This window comes from Oncorhynchus tshawytscha, linkage group LG28, assembly GCF_018296145.1.
Source record: "Oncorhynchus tshawytscha isolate Ot180627B linkage group LG28, Otsh_v2.0, whole genome shotgun sequence".
Classification (NCBI taxonomy): domain Eukaryota; kingdom Metazoa; phylum Chordata; class Actinopteri; order Salmoniformes; family Salmonidae; genus Oncorhynchus; species Oncorhynchus tshawytscha.
In genome coordinates, this window is record NC_056456.1 from 30,189,838 (window position 1) to 30,217,648 (window position 27,811).

The 27,811-nt window shown below is 43.7% G+C and overlaps 1 protein-coding gene across 1 annotated transcript; it reads right to left on the bottom strand.

Moving 5' to 3' along the window:
- Positions 1-276: 276 nt before the first annotated feature.
- Positions 277-27,794, bottom strand: rc3h1b (ring finger and CCCH-type domains 1b). The gene is made up of 20 exons (XM_024391893.2): positions 27,677-27,794; positions 25,618-25,979; positions 19,803-19,923; positions 19,471-19,710; positions 18,942-19,117; positions 18,399-18,599; positions 17,409-17,541; positions 14,785-14,903; positions 14,447-14,559; positions 12,178-12,420; positions 11,864-12,075; positions 11,257-11,636; positions 10,615-10,773; positions 7,596-7,751; positions 6,898-7,111; positions 6,627-6,720; positions 6,436-6,532; positions 6,068-6,250; positions 5,495-5,595; positions 277-4,957 (listed from the first exon to the last, which is right to left on the bottom strand). The coding sequence occupies exons 2-20, from the start codon at positions 25,846-25,848 to the stop codon at positions 4,798-4,800; spliced, it is 3,333 nt and encodes a 1,110-aa protein (XP_024247661.1). The 5' UTR covers positions 25,849-25,979; positions 27,677-27,794; the 3' UTR covers positions 277-4,797.
- Positions 27,795-27,811: the final 17 nt, after the last annotated feature.

Below are 27,811 nucleotides of genomic sequence, written 5' to 3' on the forward strand. Positions count from 1 at the left end.
AATATGAATTATTCCCGGTATTGAAACTTGGTAGATTTTTGGGAAAATATTAATGCCTACAGCAGACTGGGTCTAGAGGTCTGAGTCAGAGTTGGTGCTTCAGTTATCAATTGAGCTGTGTTTGTTCAGATCTGTCCTCCACAGTTTGTGTTGGGTAAAGATGCAGGGCTGACTGGCATTTCCAAAAAGAGAGAATGTGGAGTTATGCAGGTTAATACTTGCCCTGAAAGATGTTCACTCATTTTGCCACGCAAAGTAAATCAAGACGCAAATAGCAAGAGTTAGCAATATCATTTAATCCTTCTCCCTCAGCATAGAATCACTGTTGTACATAAGTTATTTTTTATTTTATTTCTCAATTTCACAGGTTAATTTCTCTCTTCAAACTTCCAGTTTGACCTAACTCTCATATCAAACAAAAATAATAAAGCAGATTGTATTATACAAAAATGCAAACCAATTTTCACACAGTGAATTCTCTTACAAAGTCATAAAATGGCGTAATAATGTCTACATCCACATTGGAGGAAGATAATTCTAAACATTCCTTAATGGAGTATAATATACATATAAAAACGTTTTTTTCTTGCTGAAATCAAACCTGTACCTTAATTTAAGAGATATATTACAAGGAAGTAATCATATAAAAAAAGCCATTGTGTTTTTCAAAAAAAAAAAAAAAGAAATTAAAATGTGAGCCCAAAACAGCAGTAACACTATTGTGATTCTGGGGAGAGTTGGCTGTGTGAAGAAGGGGAAGGCAGCAGTTTAACTCAGAAACAAATGAAAGCAGGCGACTGACATGAACATGATCATGATCATTGCTCTTCCCAGAAACCACATCCTTGTTACTTCTCCTCGGCTATGGAATTTAAAGGGACAGCTCACTCAAATCAAAGTTTGTTGCACATTTTAAGACCTCAAGTAGTTTAATGTTGTTTTGAGTTTACATCCCACCTCATCTAGTGTTTATTCAGCTATATGCCTAAACCCAATGAGTAGAAAAAAATAGGCACTGAATTAGAATGCACATCTTTGCCATTGGTTTCGGGATTGAGGCTTAGGGCTGGATCTACACAACAGATGGCATGGTATGTGAGCTCATGTTTGCCTAAATGTCAAACTGTTACCATGGTTACTCGATGGATTTTCAGTTTGACCAAGCCCCCCTAAGAGACGCAATAGTCCATAAGCCAGAATGAGGAAAATTATATTTACACTTACTTTCCTGTTTGGTCCTTTTGTTGGTAGGTGGTGGAGATACGGTATCCACAGGAAAGTGTTGTTTACCTGCCCTTTTGCGGCGCTGGTACATTCTGACGCTTGTATTTTCAATTTCTTAACGCATTGCACGTGATACACAATATGTAAAACAATAGCCTAAGTCGACCGAACGTGCAATCGGCTGGAAGTGTTTGTCATTCTGTCTGTTCGGTTTGGCCATATTGTGCAAGTGTCTGTAACGTGCGAATTGCATCAGTATTGGAAAATAAAACCAGCAATACAAACCGATATACAGACCTGTGTCCTGAAGGTCGGGCTGATAACACTTCCCTGTGGATATTTTGTATCAGATTGTGTCCAACATCGGGACAAAATCTGCAGACAACAAGTAAAGTAAGTTGAAATGGAGTTTGTTCAATATTCTGACTTGTAATGGGACTGTTTGGGTATGCTGAGCCTACATGTTAGAGACAAGTGTTTAAGTATTACACTCTTTGATTCAAAAAGAGGCTAGCCTCATGTCAACATTAGACCACTGTTGAGATCTGAAAACATTGGACAACATTTGGAGTGATCTCACTCTTTAAGGGTCTTGGCTGGAGGGACCTTGATAGTATTTCCTTAAGCAGAAATAACAAATGTGGGCAAGCTAATTTTCATGACTATTCTGAAGCAAAGACAAACTGTGTGTGGATGAGAGCGATGCTGCGTTTGACAGTTTCCCTGGACAACATGATGCTTTGCCTTGTGAGGCGATATGTAGATCACCGTAAGACTTGGAAGTCAGTGATTTTTCACTCAACAACGACAGGAACAAAAACAACTACAAAGCCAACTAGTCAATGACATTTTGCCAGAAGAAACAAGTTTTGTTATAAATATGACAAAAGGTGACTGACAGGTGAAGAGAAAACACATGCATGCCAATTCAAATCTCTTTTCATTTGATTAGTGTGCTTCCGAATGATCTTACTGTTGGCGTGGATGGCCGAGGAGTATTCCTTGAGAAGCAAGCCTTTGACTAAATTAAAGGCTTAGCCGGCTCACCTCTTAAAAAAACAAAAACATCACATTTCTAATATTTCCACACAGTCACCCAGTACAGCACACTTCACTTTGAAAAAAATCCATAGTGTACCTTTTCTACAATACAACCTAGCACACACAACAAAAAACTTCAATTTTCATCATTAAAATGAGTCTTCTTTTGGAAGCATATTTCAATATAGAACTTATTTGTTTGAACACAAAAAGATTAAGTGAATACACATCAATGCGCACAGAAGTCCTTCAACTGGGTAAGGATAAAGTCTGTGTTGGCAACCAGTGGACAGGGAAAAAAATAACATTTAGCTGATTCTAAGTAGAGATCATTTAATATAAATGCTGAGCGAGTAGAATAAGAGGTGGCACGTTAATAGTGCTTAGTATATTAATGTATGTATACATACTCATATGTATAAGTGAGTTGTTAACCTAAACAATAAAATCTATTAAAGAGCAGCCTGAGGCTTGAAGTGTGGTTGGAGAAAAACAAAAACCCTTTCCCCAACCTTCATTTCTATTGCCCCCCCCACACACACCTTAAACCCAGACAAGATGCTGAACCCCCCCCCAAACTATGAACCCTGATCGTCACCTCTATCCTTAACCGTTTGAGTGTTCGATGGCCAATCATGAGGATTGTTTACAAAAGGCAGAGCGCTCCTTAACAGGCACCAACAATTTCCATGACAGGGAAAGCAAAAATAACGTAATGATAATGATGATAATAATACTATAAAACTATATTGTGAAGAATATCATGAAAGTTTGCACTAAAAGTTTTCAAGGTTGAAGGTTAGGAAGACTTTGGGCAGAGGCTTTTTGAGGGGCAAGGCTATCTGGCTGCTTGCTTTAAACCTCGCCAGATTGTGGCCCAAGATTCTGGTCTTGAATCCACTAATACACTGAATAATATGTGTCTCGACCCTGACTTGTTCTAAAATGAAGTAATAGTATGTGGTTAAAAACAAATGGAATAGAAGGATTTTTTAAAGTAAGCTCGTAAGATGACAAAATAATTTTTTTTAAAGACAATTTGCTTTTCTTTCATTGATGACTGAGACGCACAAACCATTGAAATTATTGTTTGGCAGACTACAGCCACTTTCTACATGTATTAAGAGAAAGATGAGAATTATTTTTTGCATATTAATCCATTTCTCACTTCCCCTCCAATAACGGACCAGCGTTCAGGTAGGTTACAGCCCCTTAACTGCGATTTATGTGAGCGAGAGAAAAAAAACAAGGGAAAGTAACTTCATAGAAGTTAAAGAGAACCAATGACAAGATAATCCCAATGGGGAGGTCTTCTGATTACCAGATGAGGAAGATAAAAACTATCACCCCATATGATTCCATTCACACATCAATTCATCTTGCACCGAGGGAAATGTTCCTACAATGTGAAAATGCATGTTATCTACAACTGTGTTAATTTAACACTTATTACACTCCCTTGAGTGCATTTTCCACACTGCATGTTTGATTGAATTCCAGCCCCTCAGTACAACAGACATTTCCACGGCCAGCAGCAAGTCACACCACATCCCACGAGAAGCACAAAGTAGGTTCCCTTATAGAAAACATGAGGAAAGCTCATTATCAAAAAGATTCATTTTGCAATCTTTAAAACAGAATGCTTTGGCTAATAATATACTGCTTTTCAAGTATGAAACAGATATGATGTATTCATAAAATGCACTAATAAAATCAGACTTCTCATGAGGTCTCATGTGGCTTGAAGCGGCCTAGTCTCCTTTGGTTCTGAAGGTTGGCTGAACATTTTCACTCTCCCTTTCCCTGGCCTTCCTCATCTGGTCGACCACGGTTTACGATTCTGGGGGTGGTGTATTCCTGAACCCTAGCGGTTACAACACTTATATTACTGAACGTGAAGGGAACAGTTACTACACTGACTAAATGTTGGTTATAATTGCCTTCGTAAGCTGTCAAAGGTATCGGAAACTATCAACAACTGTCATATCAGGCTAAAATGGATTATAACAGATGCTTATGTGATGCGTACAACCGCTGACATAACTGTCGTAAACACCAAGACTTATGATACCGTTATGTAGTACATATGAGCATAAGTTGATTTAGTATTTGGGGTCTTAAAGTCCCTGCAAGCTGCTTACCCTTAATGTGCCTCGTAATGGGAACAAAGATACAGAGGGGGAGAATTGAGAAATACTCCACCGATCAATCTACAATGGGTCTTGATATGTGATGTCTATGTAGGGGGATAGCCCTCTGAACAAATATCATCATCATCATCTGCTTTTCCATTACTTTGAGAGGCTTGTTTTATAGTCCCAGTTAGAGAAACGAAAACAAAAAAGTAAACGTTATCAAATGCCCTGGTTTCCAGGCAATGAAAGTAAAAAAATAAAAAAAAAGAAGCTCATTCACAGAACAAAAAAAGAAAGAAAAACTATCACAGCAGATACTGCTCATCTTCTGTCTGTATGTTTTACACCACAGTGTCTGAGTAGGTGTTGTGTGTGTGTGTGTGTGTGTGTGTGTGGTCTAGGAGCAGGAATGGACCATACCATTCTTCTGCAGTTCTGAGACCCCGGGCCCCGGCTCAGAACACAGGCTGAGCGAAGACGCTTTATTGGTCAGTGACAACATGGCTCCGCCCACACCACCGTCCTGACCTAGACCGCTGGAGCCATTAGATACCTCACTACACACACCGAGAGAGAGCAAGCGGAGAGAGAGCGAGAGCGAGGAAAGAGAGGGCGAGAGCGAGGAGAGAGAGAGCGAGGGCGAGGAGAGAGAGGGCGAGAGCGAGGAGAGATGGCGAGAGCGAGGAGAGAGAGCGAGGAGAGAGGGCGAGAGCGAGGAGAGAGGGCGAGAGCGAGGAGAGAGGGCGAGAGCGAGGAGAGAGGGCGAGAGCGAGCGGAGAGGGCGAGAGCGAGGAGAGAGGGCGAGAGCGAGGAGAGAGGGCGAGAGCGAGGAGAGAGGGCGAGAGCGAGGAGAGAGGGCGAGAGCGAGGAGAGTGGGCGAGAGCGAGGAGAGTGCGAGGAGAGAGAAAAGAGAGCGAGGAGAGAGAAAAGAGAGCGAGGAGAGAGAAAAGAGAGCGAGGAGAGAGAAAAGAGAGCGAGGAGAGAGAAAAGAGAGCGAGGAGAGAGTGCGACAGAGAGAGGGTTATGAGATCATAAGATCATTCCATGTACAATGACGTGCTGTCCTGCTGAGGTGTGTGCATGTTTCCACTCACCCGAGGGCCAGAGCAATCTCCTCCAGCTGGGTCTTGTGGTCCTGCTGGCCATTCTGTGCAGCCTTCATCTTGTACTGGACTTCATGAGCCACCTGACTGTCCTGTAGAGACCATATCAATACACTGTCAGCTCACAGTGGCACGCCTGTCCGTCTGCCTGCCCGTCCGCTCGCCCATTTCTGTCCATGCCCGCCCATACACCAGTTTGTCCATGCCCTCCCGCCCCATACGCCTGTGTGTCCGTGCCCTCCCGCCCGTACGCCTGTTTGTCCGTGCCCTCCCTCCCGTACGCCTGTTTGTCCGTGCCCTCCTGCCTGTACGCCTGTTTGTCCATGCCCGCCCGCACGCCCTTCGCCTGTCCTCCCGCTAGTACTACACACCTGATTCAAATCAAAGCCAGATGATGAGTTGAGTCAGGTGAGTAGTGCTAGGGCAAAAACCAAAATGTGCACCCTTTGGGCTCCCCAGGACCAGGATTGAGAACCACTGCTATAGGGCGCTGTGAGCAGAGCAGAAGAATTCCCTTTGTAACAGGCAGACAAACTACAGTTCTCCCCTCCATCTCTCCCGCACCATGTCTATCCGGCGAGTCCTCTTGCCAATCTCCCTCTCCACCTGGTGCAGCTCCATGCTGAGCTGCTCGCTAGACACCAAGGCAGCATTGCTGGAAACCCCCACTGGACCGGGCCACTTCCCCTGCTGGCCCTGGTTCTGACATGGTTGGGAGGGCTGGGCCGCCAGGGCACTGACCTCCCTCTGAGGATGGGGAAGAGGGAGTTCAGGGTTAATCAGGTCAGTCTTTTCCCAACTAATAACCCCTTCTCTACCATTAGTCACACGCTTGGTTGCCCCCACACCCAAAAAGTTTTTGCCTTAATTGTTTTCAATTCAAAAAGTTGTGTTTGTCCCATAACTGTGTGTGTGTGTGTGAGAAAACCCACCTCCATGCCGTGGGTCTGGGTCTGTTGGGTGATCTGCTGGTTGACCTGTTGGAGCTCAATCTTCAGATGCTCTCTGTCCTGAGCTGGCATAGACAGCCTGGGAGAGAGGAGAAGAGACCCAAGCCATCAGTTACTGATACATAACGCATTAATAGATGGATGGATGCAGTGATGAGAGTGTTTGGTCGTACTTTTCACTGAAGTGTCCCTGAGAGGAGGAGCCAGTCTGATGGGAGGGGTAGGAGGCGCCGCCCCAGCCTCCGTGGTGCCCATAGGAGAACTCCGCTGTGGGCGGACAACGACAAGTTAAATAGTATGTCTTAAACACGGTTTCGACTTGGTCATATTCATTTGTCCAATATGCTCATTTACTAAAGTCTTCCGTTGCGACCTCTAATGAGCTCAACCCAGATGACAGATTGATCAAAGTAAAGTTGTAAGTAAGTTGATTGGTCTCCCTACCGGCCATGTGCTTGGGTCCCTGGGCGGAGGCCATGGCCTGCACGGGGCCTGTCGTCTGGTAGCCTGTCTTGGAGGTGCGTGAGATGGCACCGAAGCGCGACACGGTGGGCTGGGGGCCGAAGGGGATGATGGGGTCGTCGTCTTTGACCTCTGCCCCCCGCCTGGCCTGGGCCTCCATGGAGGGCTCCCCCCGTAGACCTTTACCATCCACATTCTAGAGGGGCAGAATTTAGAAGTGTCATTTAGCAGGCCTCTAATTTAGTCAGTAAGAGTAGCAGGCCCTCAATTTAACAATCATTTAACAGTCATTCTACAGATAGATGGGGGAGAAAAATAAAAGGTATGGATGTGTGGGTGAGATTGTGGGGGGGGACATTTAGCAGACATTCATCCAGAGTGAAATACAATAATGACAAAATGGACAGAACAACTAGCCATTTAACAGATGCTCTCACGCAGAGTGAATCAGAAAAACGAATAGGGTTGAAAGAGGGGGTGGGGAGAAGGTGAAGGAGGAAAAAAGAGAGATGACAGGAAGAGAGAAAGAATGAGAAGAAAAAGGGATGGTAGAAGGGCCGAATGAAGGCTATTATCCTCCTAATCAAGCACATTTTCAACATTGTTCCTGTGATAACAGAGCCAGTAATACTTTCAGAAACTCACTAAGACGCACCGCCACTATTCCAGCTGTCACTCACCATCATCTCCATGGCGCCGGGCGTCATGATGTCTTTGGGCTTGGCGTCCTTGGTGACAATATAGGAGCCGATAGTGTCACAGGACCAGGGAGAATACTGGCCGGCGTAGTCCGGCTCCCTGCACTTCCCAAAGGCTTTGGAGCTTTCCTCCCCATACTATGGAGGCAGACACAGGTGTGTTAGTAAGTTACTCGTGCTAACAACACTGCACAGCAACGCTCACAACACTGTACAGCAACGCTCACAGCACTGCACAGCAACGCTCACAACACTGTACAGCAACGCTCACAGCACTGTACAGCAACGCTCACAGCACTGTACAGCAACGCTCACAGCACTGCACAGCAACGCTCACAACACTATACAGCAACGCTCACAACACTATACAGCAACGCTCACAACACTATACAGCAACGCTCACAACACTATACAGCAACGCTCACAACACTATACAGCAACGCACAACACACAGCACTGCACAGCAACGCTCACAACACTATACAGCAACGCTCACAACACTGCACAGCAACGCTCACAACACTATACAGCAACGCTCACAACACTATACAGCAACGCTCACAACACTATACAGCAACGCTCACAACACTGTACAGCAACGCTCACAGCACTGTACAGCAACGCTCACAGCACTGTACAGCAACGCTCACAGCACTGTACAGCAACGCTCACAGCACTGTACAGCAACGCTCACAACACTGTACAGCAACGCTCACAACACTGTACAGCAACGCTCACAGCACTGTACAGCAACGCTCACAGCACTGTACAGCAACGCTCACAGCACTGCACAGCAACGCTCACAACACTATACAGCAACGCTCACAACACTGTACAGCAACGCTCACAACACTGTACAGCAACGCTCACAGCACTGCACAGCAACGCTCACAGCACTGCACAGCAACGCTCACAGCACTGCACAGCAACGCTCACAACACTATACAGCAACGCTCACAACACTGTACAGCAACGCTCACAACACTGTACAGCAACGCTCACAGCACTGTACAGCAACGCTCACAACACTGTACAGCAACGCTCACAGCACTGTACAGCAACGCTCACAGCACTGTACAGCAACGCTCACAGCACTGTACAGCAACGCTCACAACACTGTACAGCAACGCTCACAGCACTGTACAGCAACGCTCACAACACTGTACAGCAACGCTCACAGCACTGCACAGCAACGCTCACAGCACTGTACAGCAACGCTCACAGCACTGCACAGCAACGTTCACAGCACTGCACAGCAACGCTCACAACACTATACAGCAACGCTCACAGCACTGCACAGCAACGCTCACAGCACTGCACAGCAACGCTCACAGCACTGTACAGCAACGCTCACAACACTGTACAGCAACGCTCACAGCACTGCACAGCAACGCTAACTTGGAAACATAACTTGAACGTGTTAAAAGGCATTTTAGAAAAGTGTCATACAGGGCAGAATAATATAAAATAGTATACAATTTGTCAAACAGGGTCATCGCTAGATAAATGAGTGTCATAGCTAAAACAGCATCAAAAGCCCTGTTTTGTAAATGTTACAAAAATTATTATAGTTTCACTTCCCAATTAGATCATGTCATGACATTAATCCTCCCAGTTGGGAGTTTGGAAGGCTTACACTTGTCAACAGTAACCGTTTGTTTTTGGTCTGTACCACACAGAGCTCTGACTCCTTAATGTAGGGGTTCTCAAACATTTGGCTGGGGACCCATTTTGTGATAGCAAATTTATCGGGGATCTCTCATAATCAGAACACAACTCGAGTGCAATAAAAATAGTCTACAAGGAGTTGTACTATGACGTTTGCAGTTCATGGCTGGACAAACCAAGTCTATTGACAGAGCCTGGGATAGAACATTTAAAAAGGCCTCTTGGCATCAGAGAAAATGTTGCAGTTCAAGATCATTTCCAAAAATTCTATAAATGTTTTTTTTAGATATTTTTTGTTGTTGCAGATTTAAAGCTTAAATTACAGTGTATTTATGTAAAATAGTTTTTGGTAAAATAGGTTAGAGTGGAAAAAGTGATAATTGTTGGAGTACTGTGGATACCAATATCCCTGGTAGCCTCCCAGGCCCATGTTGCCCAGGGTTAAGAACATAGATTGTTGATTCATAATATTACATTGTATTACACACTTTAAACACATTCCACAGATTTCTTGGCCAAATGTCACTTAATATGTTGTTAGTGATATAGTATATTTTTCAGATCTTGCAGCATTACGTTATGTAACCACGGTTCTCTGAAGGAAATGAAGACACCTCACTGTGCGACGCCCTCTTTTGTGGGTCATTGGTTGAAGCCTTAATCAAATCATTCCCAACAGGCCAATCAGAGGTTCGTGGGTGTACACCCTGCGTGTCTATATAACACTCTGCACTGCTCTGGTTTCCTCATTCTACACCACTTCACACGTCTATTTGGTTACTAGCCCGTTAAGCAGCTTTCTCAACTTAACTGTTCCTCTCTGTGTGGGTTACCAGCCCACGATGGAGCATTGAGTATCTTATTTAGTATTTTCAGGAATTCTGCTTACATCAGCTATACTTTATCGAGTGAAGTTACCTCCGTTTGTTAGCAGCGCCTTTTGTCGTCGGCTAGCTACAGTACACCTGTTGCCTGACCTACACACAATAGCAGGTTCCCACAAATCTTTGCTACTTCTACCCAGGGTCTCTAGCTTTTTGTCAGTGCCTACCGTGTTTTAGATAGCAACCTCTGGGCTAAACTGCCATTTGGTTTGTTTGGCTAGCATGAGCGGTGCTGTTTCTCCAGTGTGTTACCCACCATTGAAGCACCATCCCTTTAACATTCCCCCATAGAAGATAACCCAGCCGTGAGTTCTACCTCGAGTTAGTTGGTTTACACACCGTCCCATAGTGAGATGTCGAACCGATTTGAATGAAAGAGAACCCACTTTGAGAACCCCTGTTTTAATGTGTTGACTCTGAGTGACCTAAGTTGTGTGTGTTGGTCTTACCTCAGGAGGGTAGTCACTAGGAAAGGCATGGGGAAGGGTGGGGGAGGCAGCGAATGGTGGTGGGGAGATGACCTTGCGCTCTTCTAGTTGGGCCATCAGCTCCTTGCGGCGATGGTGCAGGTAGTCCAGGCTGGGCTGGGAGGAGCGTCTGTACTGCTCCTAAATAACACACCACAGGACACAGTTTATCAGATGTGTTGAGGGGTATATGGGGTGTAGTGGATTTTGAGGGGTGTAATACTCAGTATTTCCATAATGACACTAAACTACCTGCATCTTAATGATTAGTACCACGCATATAAAAATGCATACTATCATTAAAACGATTAAATATATCTGACTTCTGGTCAACTAAAGAGACAAGTGTAAATCTCAAGGAACCTGCAGCTCACAAGACAATAACTACATAGTAGTCAGTCAGTGTATATGTTCACCAACGGTCACCAGCCTCCACCCTGGAGGGTTACAGGGTGCGCTAGCTGTTTCCCAGTGCTAACACACCCTGATTCAACTGCTCATCAAGACTTTACACAGGTTGAATAGGGTTATACTGTTGGCCTGAACCAAATGTCTATATACCTGGGTTGCTGACCATGGACGTACACAGAGAAATATGACAGATTGTGGAGAAACCAAACTCACCCTGACGTTGGACCTCACGGATTGAGTCTGGGCCCCAGTTGGGTAGTACCCCTCTGGGGGGTACCTCTCCCTGGCCGCCTGCTCCTGTTGGTAGTGGTGGTTAGGTGGCATGTCCAGGGGAGCAGGGCTCATCCGGACCATGTCGTCCCTCTGCGAGGGGTATGGCTGGGGGCCAGGGTAAGGGCCGTGGCGGCCCCGGGTGTCATAGTGGGGAAGGTAGGAGTAGGGGGTGCCGGAGTGGGGAGCTGGGTAAGGGCGCTCGGGAGGGCCATAGCCGGGATAGGGGTCCTGGTAGGTGGGTCCAGCGGGCTCGCTGGGGGTAGGGAGGTTTCGGATGTAGCGCTGGGTGGAGTACTGGGGGGGCTGCTGGTAGGGGTATCCTGGAGGACAGAGGGGGACACATTTTCTTTACACGTTTTAGGTTCATATTGGTAATTCAGCAAAATCATAGGTTTAGAACACATTTTCTATTGACAGAGCTGAAATCAGTTGCTGGGAAATAATAAAACAGAAAATGTTTGCCGTCAAATAAAATAAATTAAGTGCATTACAGAAAACAAACAAACATTTGAACAACATAAAACTTTTCATCAACGTTCAGCCTCACCTTGAGGGTACTGCGAAGGCTCGTACTGGGAGGCGGAGGGCAGTGGGCGTGAGTCGGAGTAGTACATGTCAGGCAGCTGCTGGGGGTACATCTGAGGCCCCCGGGGCATCACACCTACGGGCATCTGTTTGGGCATGGGGTCGCCTGACCCCCTGGGGTGGCCCATGGCAAGGGGAGGCTGAAGGAACCCTTGTTTGGGCCCTGAATCCAGACTGAGGGAAGAAAAACAGAGCTCTGAATAATGCTGCAATAAGTTTTTGCATCAATGTAAAAAGAAAAGTGCCAGATTTTATAGCTAAAACAAACCCACTTACGAGTCAGGGGGCGATCCCGGAGAGCTGCTGCTCCCACCGTCCATCTTGGGCTTGCACAACAGGTCGTAGGTCACGGCGTCCGTGCCGCGGGTGATGAGCTGGGGCATGGGGTGTCCATCTGAGCCGTTGGTAAGGGGCGAGGTGTTCCGGGTCACCCCCATGTCCAGAGGGAGACAGTCATCCGACAGCAGGCTGGATGAGCCAGGGAGGCGAGCCGCCAAACGCTTGTTCATCTTACGGTACCTACGAACATAAAATACAGTTATCCTTGTGACCTGGGAGGCCTGCTATAAACATAAAATACAGTTATCCTTGTGACCTGGGAGGCCTGCTATAAACATAAAATAGTTATCCTTGTGACCTGGGAGGCCTGCTATAAACATAAAACACAGTAGTTATATAATGGCTATAAAAACAGAAAAGTCATCCTACTGTAGATTAAAAATAGTTGAATCTACACCAACGGAATAGGTTTTAAAACAGTGGCCTACTAAGTAATAACTCCAGAGACAATAAACTAAGAATGAGGTTATCTGAGCAAAATACGATTTGGGTACATTGATGCAAATGGGAGAGAGAGCAGAGTTTGTGCCATTTTTTATTTATTTATTTAACTTAACTAGGCAATTCAGTTAAGAACAAATTCTTATTTTCAATGACGGCCTACCAAAAGGCAAAAGGTCCCCTGCGGGAACGGGGGCCTGGGATTATTTTTTAAATACAATATATATAGGACAAAACACATACGACAACAAGAGAGACAACACTACACAAAGAGAGACCTAAGATGGCAACATAGCAAGGCAGCAACACAACATGGAACCAGCACAAAACATGGTACAAACATTATTTGGCACAGACAACAGCACAAAGGGCAAGAAGGTAGAGACAACAATACATCACACAAAGCAGCCACAAGTGTCAGTAAGAGTGTTCATGACTGAGATTTTATTTCAATTCAAAGAGTGCTGGTTGTGAGATGTGGATATTTATATAATAAAATAATTTATACTGAACAAAAATATAAATGCAACATTGAACAACTTCAAATATTTTAGAGTTACATTTCATAGAAGGAAATCAGTCATTGAAATAAATTACTTAGGCCCTAATCTATGGATTTCCCATGACTGGGAGGGCATAGGCCCACCTACTGGGGAGCTAGGCCCAGCCAATCAGAATTAGTATTCCCCCACAAAAGGGCTTTATTACAGACAGAAATATTCCTCAGCATCCCCCCTCCACCTCCTCAGACGACCCCGCAGGTGAAGAAGCAGGATGTGGAGGTCCTGGGTTGGTATGGTTACACTGTGGTCTGGTTGCATGTCTTGCCAAATTCTCTAAAACAACATTGGAGGTGGCTTATGGTAGAGAAATTAACATTCAATTCTCTAGCAACAGCTCTGTAGAACATTCCTCCAGTCAGCATGCCAATTGCAGGCTCCCTCAACTTGAGATATCTGTGGCATTATGTTGTGTGACAGAACTGCACATTTTAGAGTGGCTTTTTATTGTCCCCAGCACAAGTTGCACCTGTGTAATGACCATGACATTTAATCAGCTTCTTGATATTCCACACCTGTCAGGTGGATGGATTATCTTTGCAAAGGAGAAATGCCAGGATGTAAACACATTTTTGCAAAAAAATTCACCGGGGCCTCCCACTTCTCTTTCTATTCTGGTTAGAGCCAGTTTGCGCAGTTCTGTGAAGGGAGTAGTACACAGCTTTGTAAGAGATCTTCAGTTTCTTGGCAATTTCTTGCATGGAATAGCCTTCATTTCTCAGAACAAGAATAGACTGATGAGTTTCAGAAGAAAGTTCTTTGTTTCTGGCCATTTTGAGCCTGTAATCGAACCCACAAATGCTGATGCTCCAGATACTCAACTAGTCTAAAGAGAGACAGTTGGATTGCTTCTTTAATGAGCACAACAGTTTTCAGCTGTACTAACATAATGCAAAAGGGTTTTCTAATGATCAATTAGCTTTTTTATATGATAACACAACGTGGAACACAGGAGTGATGGTTGCTGATAATGGGCCTCTGTACACCTATGCAGATATTCCATAAGAATCAGCCATTTCCAGCAACAATAGTCATTTGCAACATTAACAATGTCTACACTGTAGTTCTGATACATTTGATGTTATTTTAATGGACAAACAATGTGCTTTTCTTTCAAAGACAAGGACATTTCTAAGTGACCTCAAACTTTTGAACGGTAGTGTATATATATAATATATATTTCTGAAGATGGAGGGGGGACTTACTTCTCCAGCTCCTCCTGAGAGTGGGCGAAGGTACAGCTGGCTCCTCGGGGACAGCCCCCCTTCTGCTTCATGTCCCGACACATGTACGTCTTGTATTTACTGTGCTGGGGAGGCTAGAGAGACAGAAAAACATATCCAATAGAATAATAGTGTCATTTTTAAGTTCAACATTCCAAATATCTGGAACAGTATTCATAAAACATCTCAAAGTAGGAGTGCTGATCCAGGATCAGTTTAGCCTTTCATTTAGATCATAATTAATAAGGTTACATGGACAATATGGCGCAGTATGAATATGGGCCTGGATCAGTGACAATGAGCCAGAGTGAGAGACGGACCTGTTGTGGGTCGGCTCCCTTCTTGCTGTGGTTCTGGATGAAGTCCACCAGGCCGTGGACCACCGTCTTCACCGCCACCAGACCCTTCTCCAGCTGCTCCCACGTGGGAGGGGGGGCATCTAGAGAGCCAGAGGGTAGGGGAGATATGAGTAAATACTTGACATGAAGGAGTATAAGACACATTCTAATAGTGATGCTGATAACTTGGACATCTGGGACTGTTGTCAGCGATAACAATAACTTTACAAAATAAATTGAAAAGGCATTGCACGCAAAGTACCAAACCAAACAAATAGTCCCTCTCTTTCATACATAGGCTATTTCTTAAAGGGCTCTTAAAGGCCCAGTCCAGTCAAAAACTGGATTTTCTTTTATTTACAGTACTGTTATATACAGTACTTGTCAAAAGTTGACACACCTACTCATTTCAAGGTTTTTCTTAAAGACATCAAAACTCAATAACACATAGAATCATGTAGTAACCAAAAAAGGATTAAACAAATCAAAATATATTTTATATTTTATATTCTTCAAAGTAGTCACCCTTTGCCTTGATGACAGCTTTACACACTCTTGGCATTCTCTCAACCAGCTTCATGAGGTAGTCAACTTCTTTCCTTTTCAATACATTTTAGCCAATCAGTTGTGTTGTGACAAGGTAGGGGTGGCATACAGAAGATAGCCCTATTTGGTAAAAGACCAAGTCCATATTATGGAAAGAACAACTCAAATAAGCAAAGAGAAACAACAGCCCAACATTACTTTAAGACATGAAGGTCAGTCAATGCGGAAAATGTTAAGAACTTTGAAAGTGCCGTCTCAAAAACCATCAAGCGCTATGATGAAACTGGCTCTCATGAGGACCGCCACAGGAAAGGAAGACCCAGAGTTACCCCTGTTGCAGAGGATAAGTTCAGTAGAGTTATCAGCCTCAGAAATTAGAGCCCAAATAAATTCTTTACATAGTTCAAGTAACAGACAAATCTTAACATCAACTTTTCAGAGGAGACTGCGTGAATCAGGCCTTCATGGTCGAGCTGCTGCAAAGAAACAACTACTAAAGGACACCAATAAGAAGAGAATTGCTTGGGCCAAGAAACATGAGCAATGGACATTAGACCAGTGGAAATCAGGAGGAGGTGCTTTGCTGGTGAAACTGTCTGTCATTTATTTAGAATTCAAGGCACACTTAACCAGCATAGCTACCACAGCAATCTGCAGCGATACACCATCCCATCTGGTTTGGGCTTAGTGGGACTATCATTTGTTTTTCAACAGGACAATGACCCAACACCTCCAGGCTTCATAGGGGCTATTTGACCAAGAAGGAGAGTGATGGAGTGCTGTATCAGATGACCTGGCCTCCACAATCACTCAACCTCAACCCAATTGAGATGTTTGGGATGAGTTGGACCGCAGAGTGACGGAAAAGCAGCCAACAAGTGCTCAGCATATGTGGGAACTCCTTCAAGACTTTTGGAGAAACATTCCAGGTGAAGCTGGTTGAGAGAATGCCAAGAGTGCGCAAAGTTGTCATCAAGGCAAAGGGTGGCTACTTTGAAGAATCTCAAAAACAAAATTTAGATTTGTTTAACACTTTTTTGGTTAATACATGATTCCATATGTGTTATTTCATAGTTTTGATGTCTTCACTGTTATTATACAATGTAGAAAATAGTAAAAAATAAAGCAAAACCCTTGAATGAGTAGGTGTACTGTGTGTGTGTGTGTGTTTGTGTGAGAGACACACACACACATAATAATAACACTGAAAAATGATAATGCCCTTTTAGTGTAAGAGTGGTTTGGTGGCATGGTGTCTAGGCCTGCCGAGTGACATCACCAGGCAGTAAATTATTTAATAGACCAATAAGAAAGAGAGTTCCAAAACCTCTCTGCCAACAACATGTCATTCTCAATTCCCGTCTCCACGTAGACCACTCCCAGACAGCGCTAGCAAAATTCTTGCTAGAAAAATGTATCTTTGCTAAGAATATATATATTTTTTTACTATTATAATTTAAAAACAACCACAGTAAGGTACTTAATTGTTACCCAGAAATGATTTGATATTGAGATAGAAAATGGCCGCATTAAACCTTTAAACAAAAGTGCTTAAATGAAATGGTCCAATACTGAAAGATTGTAACGACATATAGGTCAAAATCCACGGGTGAGATGAGTCTTGAGGGCCAGTGAGTCATGCCTATTTGAATCAGTCTGATAACTTGACCACATCCACGTGAGCGCAGCTATAACAAACACACCCAACCTGTTCTACACTGATTGATTGATTCTTGACCACTTAACTAGTGGAAAGTACTGGGCAGCATTTCATTCCAGAAAGTTGGCAAAAGCTCCCTCTCCCCTCTGCCTGTGTTGCCTGCCCTTCACTGATCTGATGGGGCTGAAAAGGGGAAAGCAATAGTTCCTGGTACTGCTTTCATCCATTTTAGCCCTATCAGTTCCATAATGGGGACAAGAGAAAAAGAGAGGTTGAGGGAGGTGGCAACACGAGGGAATGGAATACAACCCCAGTATGTCTGGTCTGAATTCTATTTTCAGTTGTATTCATTGTTGAAGGTAGAATAAGAATGTAGGTGTTGAGTGTGCGTCTCTCTCACCGGGGCTAGGGTCGATGTTGGCCAGTAGTTCCAGATGTGGTCGGAGCTGATTAAGGTTGGCGGGGTCGCCCGTCCTCTGCAAGGCGATGGTCAGCTCCTGAACGCTCTGGGCAAACGATGCTGGAGTTTGCAACTGGAGGGACAGGATGTGAAAAGGTTAACTTAAATCCTGAGTGCCTGAACCTGGATCTTCTATCACTTTGTAATCATTCCTGTTCTCCTCGATCCTATTAGCATTGGTTGAAATAACATGTTTTCGATTGTGAAGCAAGGACTAACCCCCTGACATCAGAGTGCTGCTCCTTTAGTGGAAGCTCAGTACAATGTCTCTTATGTGGTTTCATGTGTGTCATACAGACAAATTCAAACTGATAAGCAGATGTATACATGAGTTAACGTGGGATTTTTGTGAATGTGTGTCGAAATAAGTGACGGACACACACACACCTTGTTGATACTGAACCACACAGGAGGTTGGTGACACCTTAATTGGGGAGAACGGGCTCGTGGTAATGACTGGAGAGGAATCAGTGGAATGGTTTCAAATACGTCAAACACAAGGTTTCCAGGTGTTTGGTGCCATTCCATTTGCACCGATCCAGCCATTATTATGAGCTGTTCTCCCCTCAGCAGCCTCCTGTGTAATTAACAATACGACGTACATCAGGGATCATCAGCTAGATTCAGGGCGGGCAGATTTATTTATTGAGCGGATGGTCACGGGGCTGGAACATAATTAAAACTAATTTGTAGACTGCAAATTGACCGCAAGAAGCCCAAACAGATATAACATTTGACTAAAACATAATAATTTCAAACATTGCTTACATTTGTATACGATCACATATATCTCTCTATTATGTGTGGGAAAACTTAGGAAAATATTTCATTTTTTGGCTCAGAAAACCTGGGGGGCAAAATGACCCGTGGGACGCCAATTGGGGAACCCTGGCGTACATGAAAACAACTCCTAGGACCAGTAACACACACCTTGTCGATGATGGACTGCATGTGGGACTTGTGGGACTGGTCCCCATAGAGCAGGGAGGACCACTGGTCGGGAGCGATGCGGAGGCCACCCTCCATGGCGATCTGCACAATCTGGGAGTCGTGTTCGCGCCGCAGTGCCTCATACGTCCTGAACTCCTCTTTCAGCTGCATCAGGGACGAGTCCTCGTCGCGCTTGGTCACCTATGCAGCCATGGAGAGAGGGAGGGGTACATTAAGGTACCGTTTCTCTAAATGGTGGGTCAGGATCAGGTTGTTGGTTGCAGCTGGTCCAGAAAGATTTTGGGAGGTCATGGCACAAAAATGTTTGGGAACCACAAGGCCTTTGCTGGGTCATGTTCCCTGGGGCACAACGAGGCAAACATTTAAAAACGCTGAGCAATGGAAAACAGACATTTGTATTTCTTGTTGGGCAAGTTCAGTTAGTAGCTCCTAGTTTCCGTCTGGTTTCCTGTTTGGTGCCAAGTGAACACGACCCAGACCCAGGTCTGCGTTTCTGTATGTCATGCAGTTAGTCAGACCTACCTTGAAGCAGGAGGCCCTGTAGAGGAGCTGCACCACGTGGCCTATGCTGGTCTTGGAGGCCTGGGGGAAGCGTGGCTCTAACCTCTGGACCACAAACAGCACCAGAACCTTCCTGGACAGGGCCAAGCCATCCTCCAGAGCCAGCAGCACCAGCTTCAGAGCCTCCTCCTGCATGGCTGGGAGGGAGAAGGAAGCAGGTGGATTATTAGACCACAAATACACACATCAATTCAGACAGTTATGCAAGTTAGACAACATATACAAACACTTACACTAGTAAATGTCATTGTATAAGACAGCATTTCTCGAAACTCACCTTGTGGACCCCCAAACATCTCACAATTTTGTTGTAGATCTGAACTAGCAGTGATTCAACTAGTCAAGGGCTTGAGGATTAGATCACTAGTTGAATCAGGTCTGATAGCTATGGAATAGATCAAATGGAACAGTTGGGGTTCTCCAAGGAGAGGTTTGAGAAACGCTGGTATAGTCAGGGCGGGGGCGTGTGTGTAACTTCCTCTCATCTTACCTGGGCCCAAGAACTGGCATCCCCGGGCCCGGACGGCGGCCCACAAATTGGATGACAATTGCTGTGGGTTCTGGTGTTGTAGGATGAGCTCTGTGACCGTGCGCTCCCCCAGAGACCTGGCTGCCCTCATGGCCCGCACACGGCCCTCCTCCTCCACCAGCTGACAGTGGACCAGGGTCACCAGCTTCCTCTGCATGGGCCGACTCAGCATGCTCTGGGCTGTGCTGCTTAGACCCACCCCTGGGGGGAGACAGACACACACCATTGAGAGTGGCATTGTCATCATTGTCAAAAGTCAGAGTTAGTTCATTCATGTGTGGTGTGTATGTTACCTCTGTTGTTGCTGAGGGGTTTGAGGTAGAGGGCCAGCTCCTCTACACACTGCCTAGCCTCCTCATAGTGCTGCGAGTCCTCTGGGCTGGTGATCAGGGCCACCGGCTGAACCTTGGGAACCTGGAGGTAGGACACAGAGGCATAATGGTATAGTAATATAGGAAATTAAAACACCCATCACCTGTAATAGCATGATGAGCTGGTAAATGTGTCACTGGTTTAATTTACAGTCAAATGATTGAACAAATAACTTTATTATTAGTTTATAATATAATTAGGTTACTTAATAATCAATAGTTATGTGTTGGAGCGTTGAGTGTGCAGTCCCTAAATTCACTATCTGCAGTGACATGGAATTAAAATGGCCATAGCACTAACATCCACAGGAGTGTCACAGGCCACCCACACAGTATGGTTGCTCAATACAAGTGTTGCATCATATGTATAACTTAGAAAAAGGTGGAGAATTCTGAGGTGTGGTGTGATAACCATCAATTATACAAACATTCCAAACAGCACACCCAATATAGCCACTAGTCCACCCACCCATAGATTTCTCTGAATGGGAATAAGCTGGTCTGGGGTAGGCAAGTCCAGGTAGTCCCTCCTGTTTCAGTTCATTTTATTTTGTTGGGTGCATAAGGAACACAACCCAATTTGAATAATTGTAATTCAATGGGCACAGACATTTTGCCTGGCTAACCAGACCCCATGATCCGGCCAACTGCTACGCAACACCCGCGAACGTTTTTCTCCAAAATGAGTCTGGATCCGAGTACCTCCCTGACCCTTCACCAAATGTGAACACATCCGGGGCTATCTGATTGGTCCAGGAAGCCGATGGGTTGGGCCAGAGCCAGAACACTTGGGTAAAGCAGTGGTTTGAAAATGTGTCATTGGCATTGATACTCAAGACTGCTTAGAGACAATACAAATCGCTGATTGTTGTAACGAGGGCTATTGTACAAAGCAAACGACTTCAATGATGGCAGTCTCAGACTAAATGATGTAGCAAACAACAGAGGAGCAGAATAATAATAACTTAGTGTGAGTCATCAGGCTAACACTCACTGAGCAGAGAACATTTGACCTTACCCACCTCACAGCTATAATACCGTTATGACACTAGGGTTGAGTAGTACCCAGATTTTCATACTGTTCCTGTACCATACCGGGGTATACAGGATTACCAGCAGCTTGGAGCGCTATTTCATTCCAAACATTTTTTTTTTTTTAAAGTTGTTTTACACACAAAAACAATGTAGGGAGCAGGGATCTTGATCCAGGAGGGGATTGGTTGTCTCTGATGTAACCAAGAAGCTTGATCTTGCAAGCTGGCGCCCTAGCTAGCAAGTTAGCAAACCAAACGCATAGCTGGAGCCCTGAGCTGACAATTTATTTGGCACATTTTAGATAGTTAACTTAGTTATAAGCAGTGGCGTAGCACAGAATTCCCCCCGCAGGCACAAGGTATATGCGATACACCGCCCAAGTGTACTTGGCTGGCTACGTGTTGAAACTGGTCAAGCCTAATCAAATTTCATCATCACAGCTTCTCACTTTTTAAAGAGGGAAAAAGTCAGTAGACTGTCTTAGCAGAGCACCTGCCAGCTTCACAAATGAATGTTACATCAAATTCCACGCCAAATCTTTCTGGGCAATGTCCTCTCACAACAAAGTTATCGATCCCATTACTGTTTGACTACCGTGTCATTATGACGCCAACAAAACCCATCCAATAAAGAAGACATAGCATGTTTACAATCTTTAGTTTTGGCAAGTCGGTTAGGACATCTACTTTGTGCTTGACACAATCATTTTTTCCAACTATTGTTTACAGACAGATTATTTCACTGTATCACAATTCCAGAGAGTCAGAAGTTTACATACACTAAGTTGACTGTGCCGTTAAACAGCTTGGAAAATTCCAGAAAATTATGTAACGGCTTTAGACGCATCTCATTGGCTAATTGACATCATTTGAGTCAATTGGAGGTGTACCTGTGGATGTATTTCAAGGCCTACCTTCAAACTCAGTGCCTCTTTGCTTGACATCATGGAAAAATCAAAAGAAAATCAACCAAGACCTCAGAAAAAAAAATGATCTCCACAAGTCTGGTTCATCCTTGGGAGCAATTTCCAAACGCCTGAAGGTACCACGTTCATCTGTACAAACAATAGTACGCAAGTATAAACACCATGGGACCAAGCAGCCGTCATACCGCTCAGGAAGGAGACGGGTTCCGTCTCCTAGAGATGAACGTACTGTGGTGCAAAAAGTGCAAATCAATCCCAGAACAGCAAAGGACTTTGTGAAGATGCTGGAGAAAACAGATACAAAAGTATCTATATCCACAGTAAAACGAGTCCTATATCAACATAACATGAAAGGACGCTCAGCAAGGAAGAAGCCACTGCTCCAAAACCGCCATAAAAAAGCCAGACTACGGTTTGCAACTGCACATGGGGACAAAGATCGTACTTTTTGGAGAAATGTCCTCTGGTCTGATGAAACAAAAATAGAACTTTGGCCATAATGACCATCCTTATGTTTGGAGGAAAAAGAGGGAGGCTTACAAGCCGAAGAACACCATCCCAACCGTGAAGAACTGGGGTGGCAGCATCATGTTGTGGGGGTGCTTTGCTGCAGGAGGGATTGGTGCACTTCATAATATAGATGGCATCATGAGGTAGGAAAATTATGTGGATATATTGAAGCAACATCTCAAGACATCAGTCAGGAAGTTAAAGCTTAGTCGCAAATGGGTCTTCCAAATGGACAATGACCCCAAGCATACTTCCAAAGTTGTGGCAAAATGGCTCAAGGACAACAAAGTGACGGTATTGGAGTGGCCTAAAGAAAATCTGTGGGCAGAACTGAACAAGTGTGGCAAGCAAGGAGGCCTACAAACCTGACTCAGTTACACCAGCTCTGTCAGGAGGAATGGACCAAAATTCACCCAAATTATTGTGGGAAGCTTGTGGAAGGCTTCCCAAAACGTTTGACCCAAGTTAAACCATTTAAAGGCAATGCTACCAAATACTAATTGAGTGTATGTAGACCCACTGGGAATGTGATGAAAGAAATAAAAGCGGATATAAATCATTCTCTACTATTATTCGGACATTTCACATTCTTAAAATGAAGTGGTGATCCGAACTGGAATTGTGAAAAACTGAGTTTAAATGTATTTGGCTCAGGTGTATGTAAACTTCCGACTTCAACTGTATGTATGTGTATACACACACACTATAAAGTTTGTACACACCTCTCATTCAAGGCTTATTCTTTATTTTTTTAACTATTTTCTACATTGTAATATAATAGTGAAGACATCAAAACTATGAAATAACACATACGGAATCATGAAGTAACCAAAAAAGTGTTAAATCAAAATATATTTTATATTTGAAATTCTCCAAAGTAGCCACCCTTTGCCTTGATGACAGCTTTGCACACTTGGCATTCTCTCAACCAGCTCCATGAGGTAGTCACCTGGAATGCATTTCAGTTAACAGGTGTGCCTTGTTATAAGATCATTTGTGGATCTTCTTTCCTTCTTAATGCATTTGAGCCAATCAGTTGTGTTGTGACATGGTAGGGGTGAGATACAGAAGATAGCCCTATTTGGTAAAAGACCAAGTCCATATTGTGGCAAGAACAGCTCAAAAAAGCAAAGAGAAACTGCATGAAGGTCAGTCAATCCGGAAATTTCAAGAACTTTGAAAGTGCAGTTGCAAGACCGATCAAGCGCTATGATGAAACTGGCTTTCATGAAGAACGCCACAGGAAAAGAAGACCCAGAGTTACCTCTGCTGCAGAGGATAAGTTCATTCGAGTTAAAAGCCTCCAAAATTACAACCCAAATAAATGCTTCAGAGTTCAAGTAACAGACAACATCAATGTGTGAATCAGGCATTCATAGTTGAATTGCTGCAAAGGAACTACTACTAAAGGACACCAATAATAAGAAGAGACTTGCTTGGGCCAAAAAACACAAGCAATGGACATTAGACTGGACTGACGAGTCCAATTTTGAGATTTTTGGTTCCAACCGCCGTGTCTTTGTGAGACACAGAGTAGGTGAACGGATTATCTCTGCATGTGTGGTTCCCACCGTGAAGCATGGAGGAGGTGGTGTGGGTGTGCTTTTCTGGTGACACAGTCAGTGATTTATTTAGAATTCAAGGCACACTTCACTAGCACGGCTACCACAGCATTCTGCAGCGATACGCCACCCCATCTGGTTTGCGCTGAGTTGGACTATCATTTGTTTTTCAACAGGACAATAACCCAACACACCTACAGGCTGTGTAAGGGCTATTTGACCAAGAAGGAGTGGTGAAGTGCTGCATCAGATGACCTGGCCTTCACAATCACCTGACCTCACCCCAATTGAGATGGTTGGGGATGAGTTAGACCACAGTGTGAAGGAAAAGCAGCCAGCAAGTGATCAGCATATGTGGGAACTCCTTCAAGACTGTTGGAAAAGTATTCCTCATGAAGCTGGTTGAGAGAAGCCCAGAATGTGCAAAGCTGTCATCGAGGCAAAGGGTGGCTACTGTTTAACACTTTTTTGGTTACTACATGATTCCATGCGTTATTTCATAGTTTTGAAGCCTTCACTATTTTTCTACACTGTAGAAAATAGTAAAAAATAAAGAAAAACCCTGACATGAGTAGGTGTCCCCCACTGGTACTAATATATATATATATATATATATATATATATATATATATATATATATATATATATATATATATATATATATATATATATATATATATATATATATATATATATATATATATATATATACACACACACACACAATATCGTTCAAAAGTTTGGTGTCACTTAGAAATGTCCTTGTTTTTTAAAGAAAAGCCCAGTGTTTGTCCATTAAAATAACATAAAATCGATCAGAAATACAGTGTAGACATTATTAATGTTGCAAATGACTTGTTGCTGGAAACGGCTGATTTTTATGGAATATGTACATAGGTGTACAGAGGCCAATTATCAGCAACCATCACTCATGTGTTCCGATGGCACGTTGTGTTAGCTAATCAAAGTTTATCATTTTAAAAGGCTAATTGCTCATTAGAAAACCCTTTTGCAATTATGTTAGCACAGCTGAAAACGGTTGTGCTCTTTAAAGAAGCAATAAAACTGGCCTTCTTTATACTAGTTGAGTATCTGGAGCATCAGCATTTGTGGGTTCGATTATAGCCTCAAAATGGCCAGAAACAAAGAACTTTCTTTTGAAACTCATCAGTCTGTTCTTGTTCTGAGAAATGAAGGCTATTCCATGCGAGAAATTGCCAAGAAACTGAAGATCTCGTATAACGCTGTGTACTACTCCCTTCACAGAACTGCACAAACTGGCTCTAACCAGAATAGAAAGAGGAGTTGGAGGCCCCGGTGCACAACTGAGCAAGAGGACAAGTACATTAGATTGCCTCACAAGTCCTCAACTGGCAACTGACATTAAATAGAACCCGCAAAACACCAGTCTCAATGTCAACAGTGAAGGGGCGACTCCGGGATGCTGGCCTTTTATGCAGAGTTCCTCTGTCTGTTCTTTTGCCTATCTTAAGCTTTTCTTTTTATTGACCAGTCTGAGATATGGCTTTTTCTTTGCAACTCTGCCTAGAAGGGTAGCATCCCATTTGTGCTCTGTTGTTATCCACCATCCTGTATCCCTAACCCTAGAGACCCTGACACCCTATCTAAAACCAAAACACTGGTGGGTAAAGAACAGATTCTAAATTGATTGAGCCACTCCCCTCCACCGGGTCTCAAGACTCACCTGTCCCCCCACAAGCTGCAGTAGGGCTGTGTTTACCGGCAGCTGCTCGATGTCGGTGGCGATGGCTGTCTGGTCGAAGGGGCAGGCCTTGCGGTGGAGCTTGTTCAGGCACATCTTGCAGACGGTGTGGCCACAGCCCAGCGAGATGGGCCGCCGCACCGTCTCCTCGAACGTCTGCGTGCAGATGGGACACAGCAGGAACTCCGTCCATTGTGGGGCTTGCACAGGCATCACTGGACAGTTTTTTTTACAAAGAAAAAAATATGGAAGATTCCACTGGAATCAAGATTTTTCTTCCAAACTTAATTGTTCTTCAAACGTTGTCACACATCGTGGATGCACATCATGTCACGTGACAAATCCTGAAAGAGAGAAGGAATACAATCATAGTGGGTTAATAGCCTGTGGATAATACTGACACACTGACTCATGCACAATGACATTAGCTGAGCCAATTACCTTGATACATCATGGGTGTATTCACTAGGAAGCAAACGGGGAGGGACCCACCTGAATTTGTCCAATAGAAACTGTAACTGTTTGAACTTTGGACTAATGATTACACCCCAGATGACCCAAACCAACATTGTTTACATTTATGGCTGGCAACAAATGACATACCTACAGGCCACATAATAACATCCCAAGCTACAGGAGGTGATAGTGGATCTAATTTATCTTCTTGGCACAGGTCAAGCAAGCAATGTTACATTTAGCTACAACAATAAAATAACGTTAGATAAAACCCTTGGCCAGTCAGTGTTATGTTCGTTAGATAGCCAATTAGTTAACTGACAGTAACGTTGACCTATTATAAACCCAGGGTCTATACTAATATATATATATATATATATATATATAATATTATTAAAATAATACCAGACACAATAAGATAGCCAACTTAAAAATGCTGGTTAGCTACACCAGGCGAATGAGTTCAACGCCCTTACAAATTCAAAACGGTTAGCTAAAAAGACAATCCACCGGCAAGCTGAATAACGTTTAGTTAGCATGATCACCATCCAGTGTCGGCTTTAACCAACTATCTGATTACATCTGTTCTAGATGGTTCAATAATTTTCAAAGAGCCAGGAAATTCTGTCTTCAGATAAATAATAAATGGCTGGCAACCCATGGCCAAATAACCGAACAAAACAACGACTGGCGTTGTTAGCCTATGGCCTGGCAAGTGGTAGACAAAGAGGAGGCGTAGCTAGTTACTACTGTTTGTGCTTGAGGTAACTTAACGTTAGCTAGATCATTCTGCGCAGCATAGCTAGCTAACAGTTTTAGCTAACAAGTTGATCATGCAGGATATAACTACATCAATATATATTGTTTAAAAAAAAATTAAAATAACAATTAGCTAGTTGAACACGCAACGTTTACATTAGCATCACATAATGGCTAGTTACCTGGCAAGTAGCTACACATTTGGCGTTAAATTCGAGCGTCAATTAGCGTTACTTTAGCTGGCTAACGTTAGACTCTACTGGCTAAGTTACTAGGTAAACAACGTTAGCGATGGGATGTTATGTTAGCAGTTAGCTAGTTAAGGTTAGATGGTTTCATGACTGACATGGTAACAACAAATGCATCAAACTTACGAATGTACTTAAAGCTAGTTAATTATATAACTAGCTAGTTAGCTACATTAGTTACAAGCACAACAAATGACTAGCTGCAAGGGAATCGTTCAAGCTAACCAACCAGAATTGCATGTGGCAACATCTAATATTATGTATCTAACTAGCTATTTAGTTTTGGTATTTAGCTCGTTTTTTAGACGTCTACTTAACATCAATTATTTAACTAGTTAACGTTAGCTACTAATGGTGTGGCAATCAAATCGCTAAACCAGGTTGCAGAATGTAGGCAAATCAATTGCAGCTAACGTACTGCTACGTACTTAGCGAACCGTCTGGGATGCTAATGCTAGCTGGCATTAGTACGCTAGGCTGGCTCAGAAACTAGGCGTCCAAAATAAATAGCTAGTTAATTAAATATGCCTTTGTTAACTGTTCATAACATTTTTCGATTACATGCACAAGTTACTCACTCATTCCAAAACACTTGGAAGATTTATCTGTCTTTAGGAAAATATTGCGTTATTAAATCGGTAGCCATGTCGACTGTGCAGCTTGGCTGCTGCCGAAGTTTGAGACCAGTTCGAGGGTGTTAACTGGGGTGCATT

Bases quoted from the DNA above. Each gene is read 5' to 3' on its own strand.
- rc3h1b (XM_024391893.2), bottom strand. From the start codon at position 25,848: ATGCCTGTGCAAGCCCCACAATGGACGGAGTTCCTGCTGTGTCCCATC. The intron at 12,421-14,446 runs GTAAGTCCCCCC...TTATGTTCGTAG, and splicing joins TCTCAGGAGGAGCTGGAGAA to GTACCGTAAGATGAACAAGC. The intron at 6,533-6,626 runs GTACGACCAAAC...CCTCTCTCCCAG, and splicing joins CAGGGACACTTCAGTGAAAA to GCTGTCTATGCCAGCTCAGG.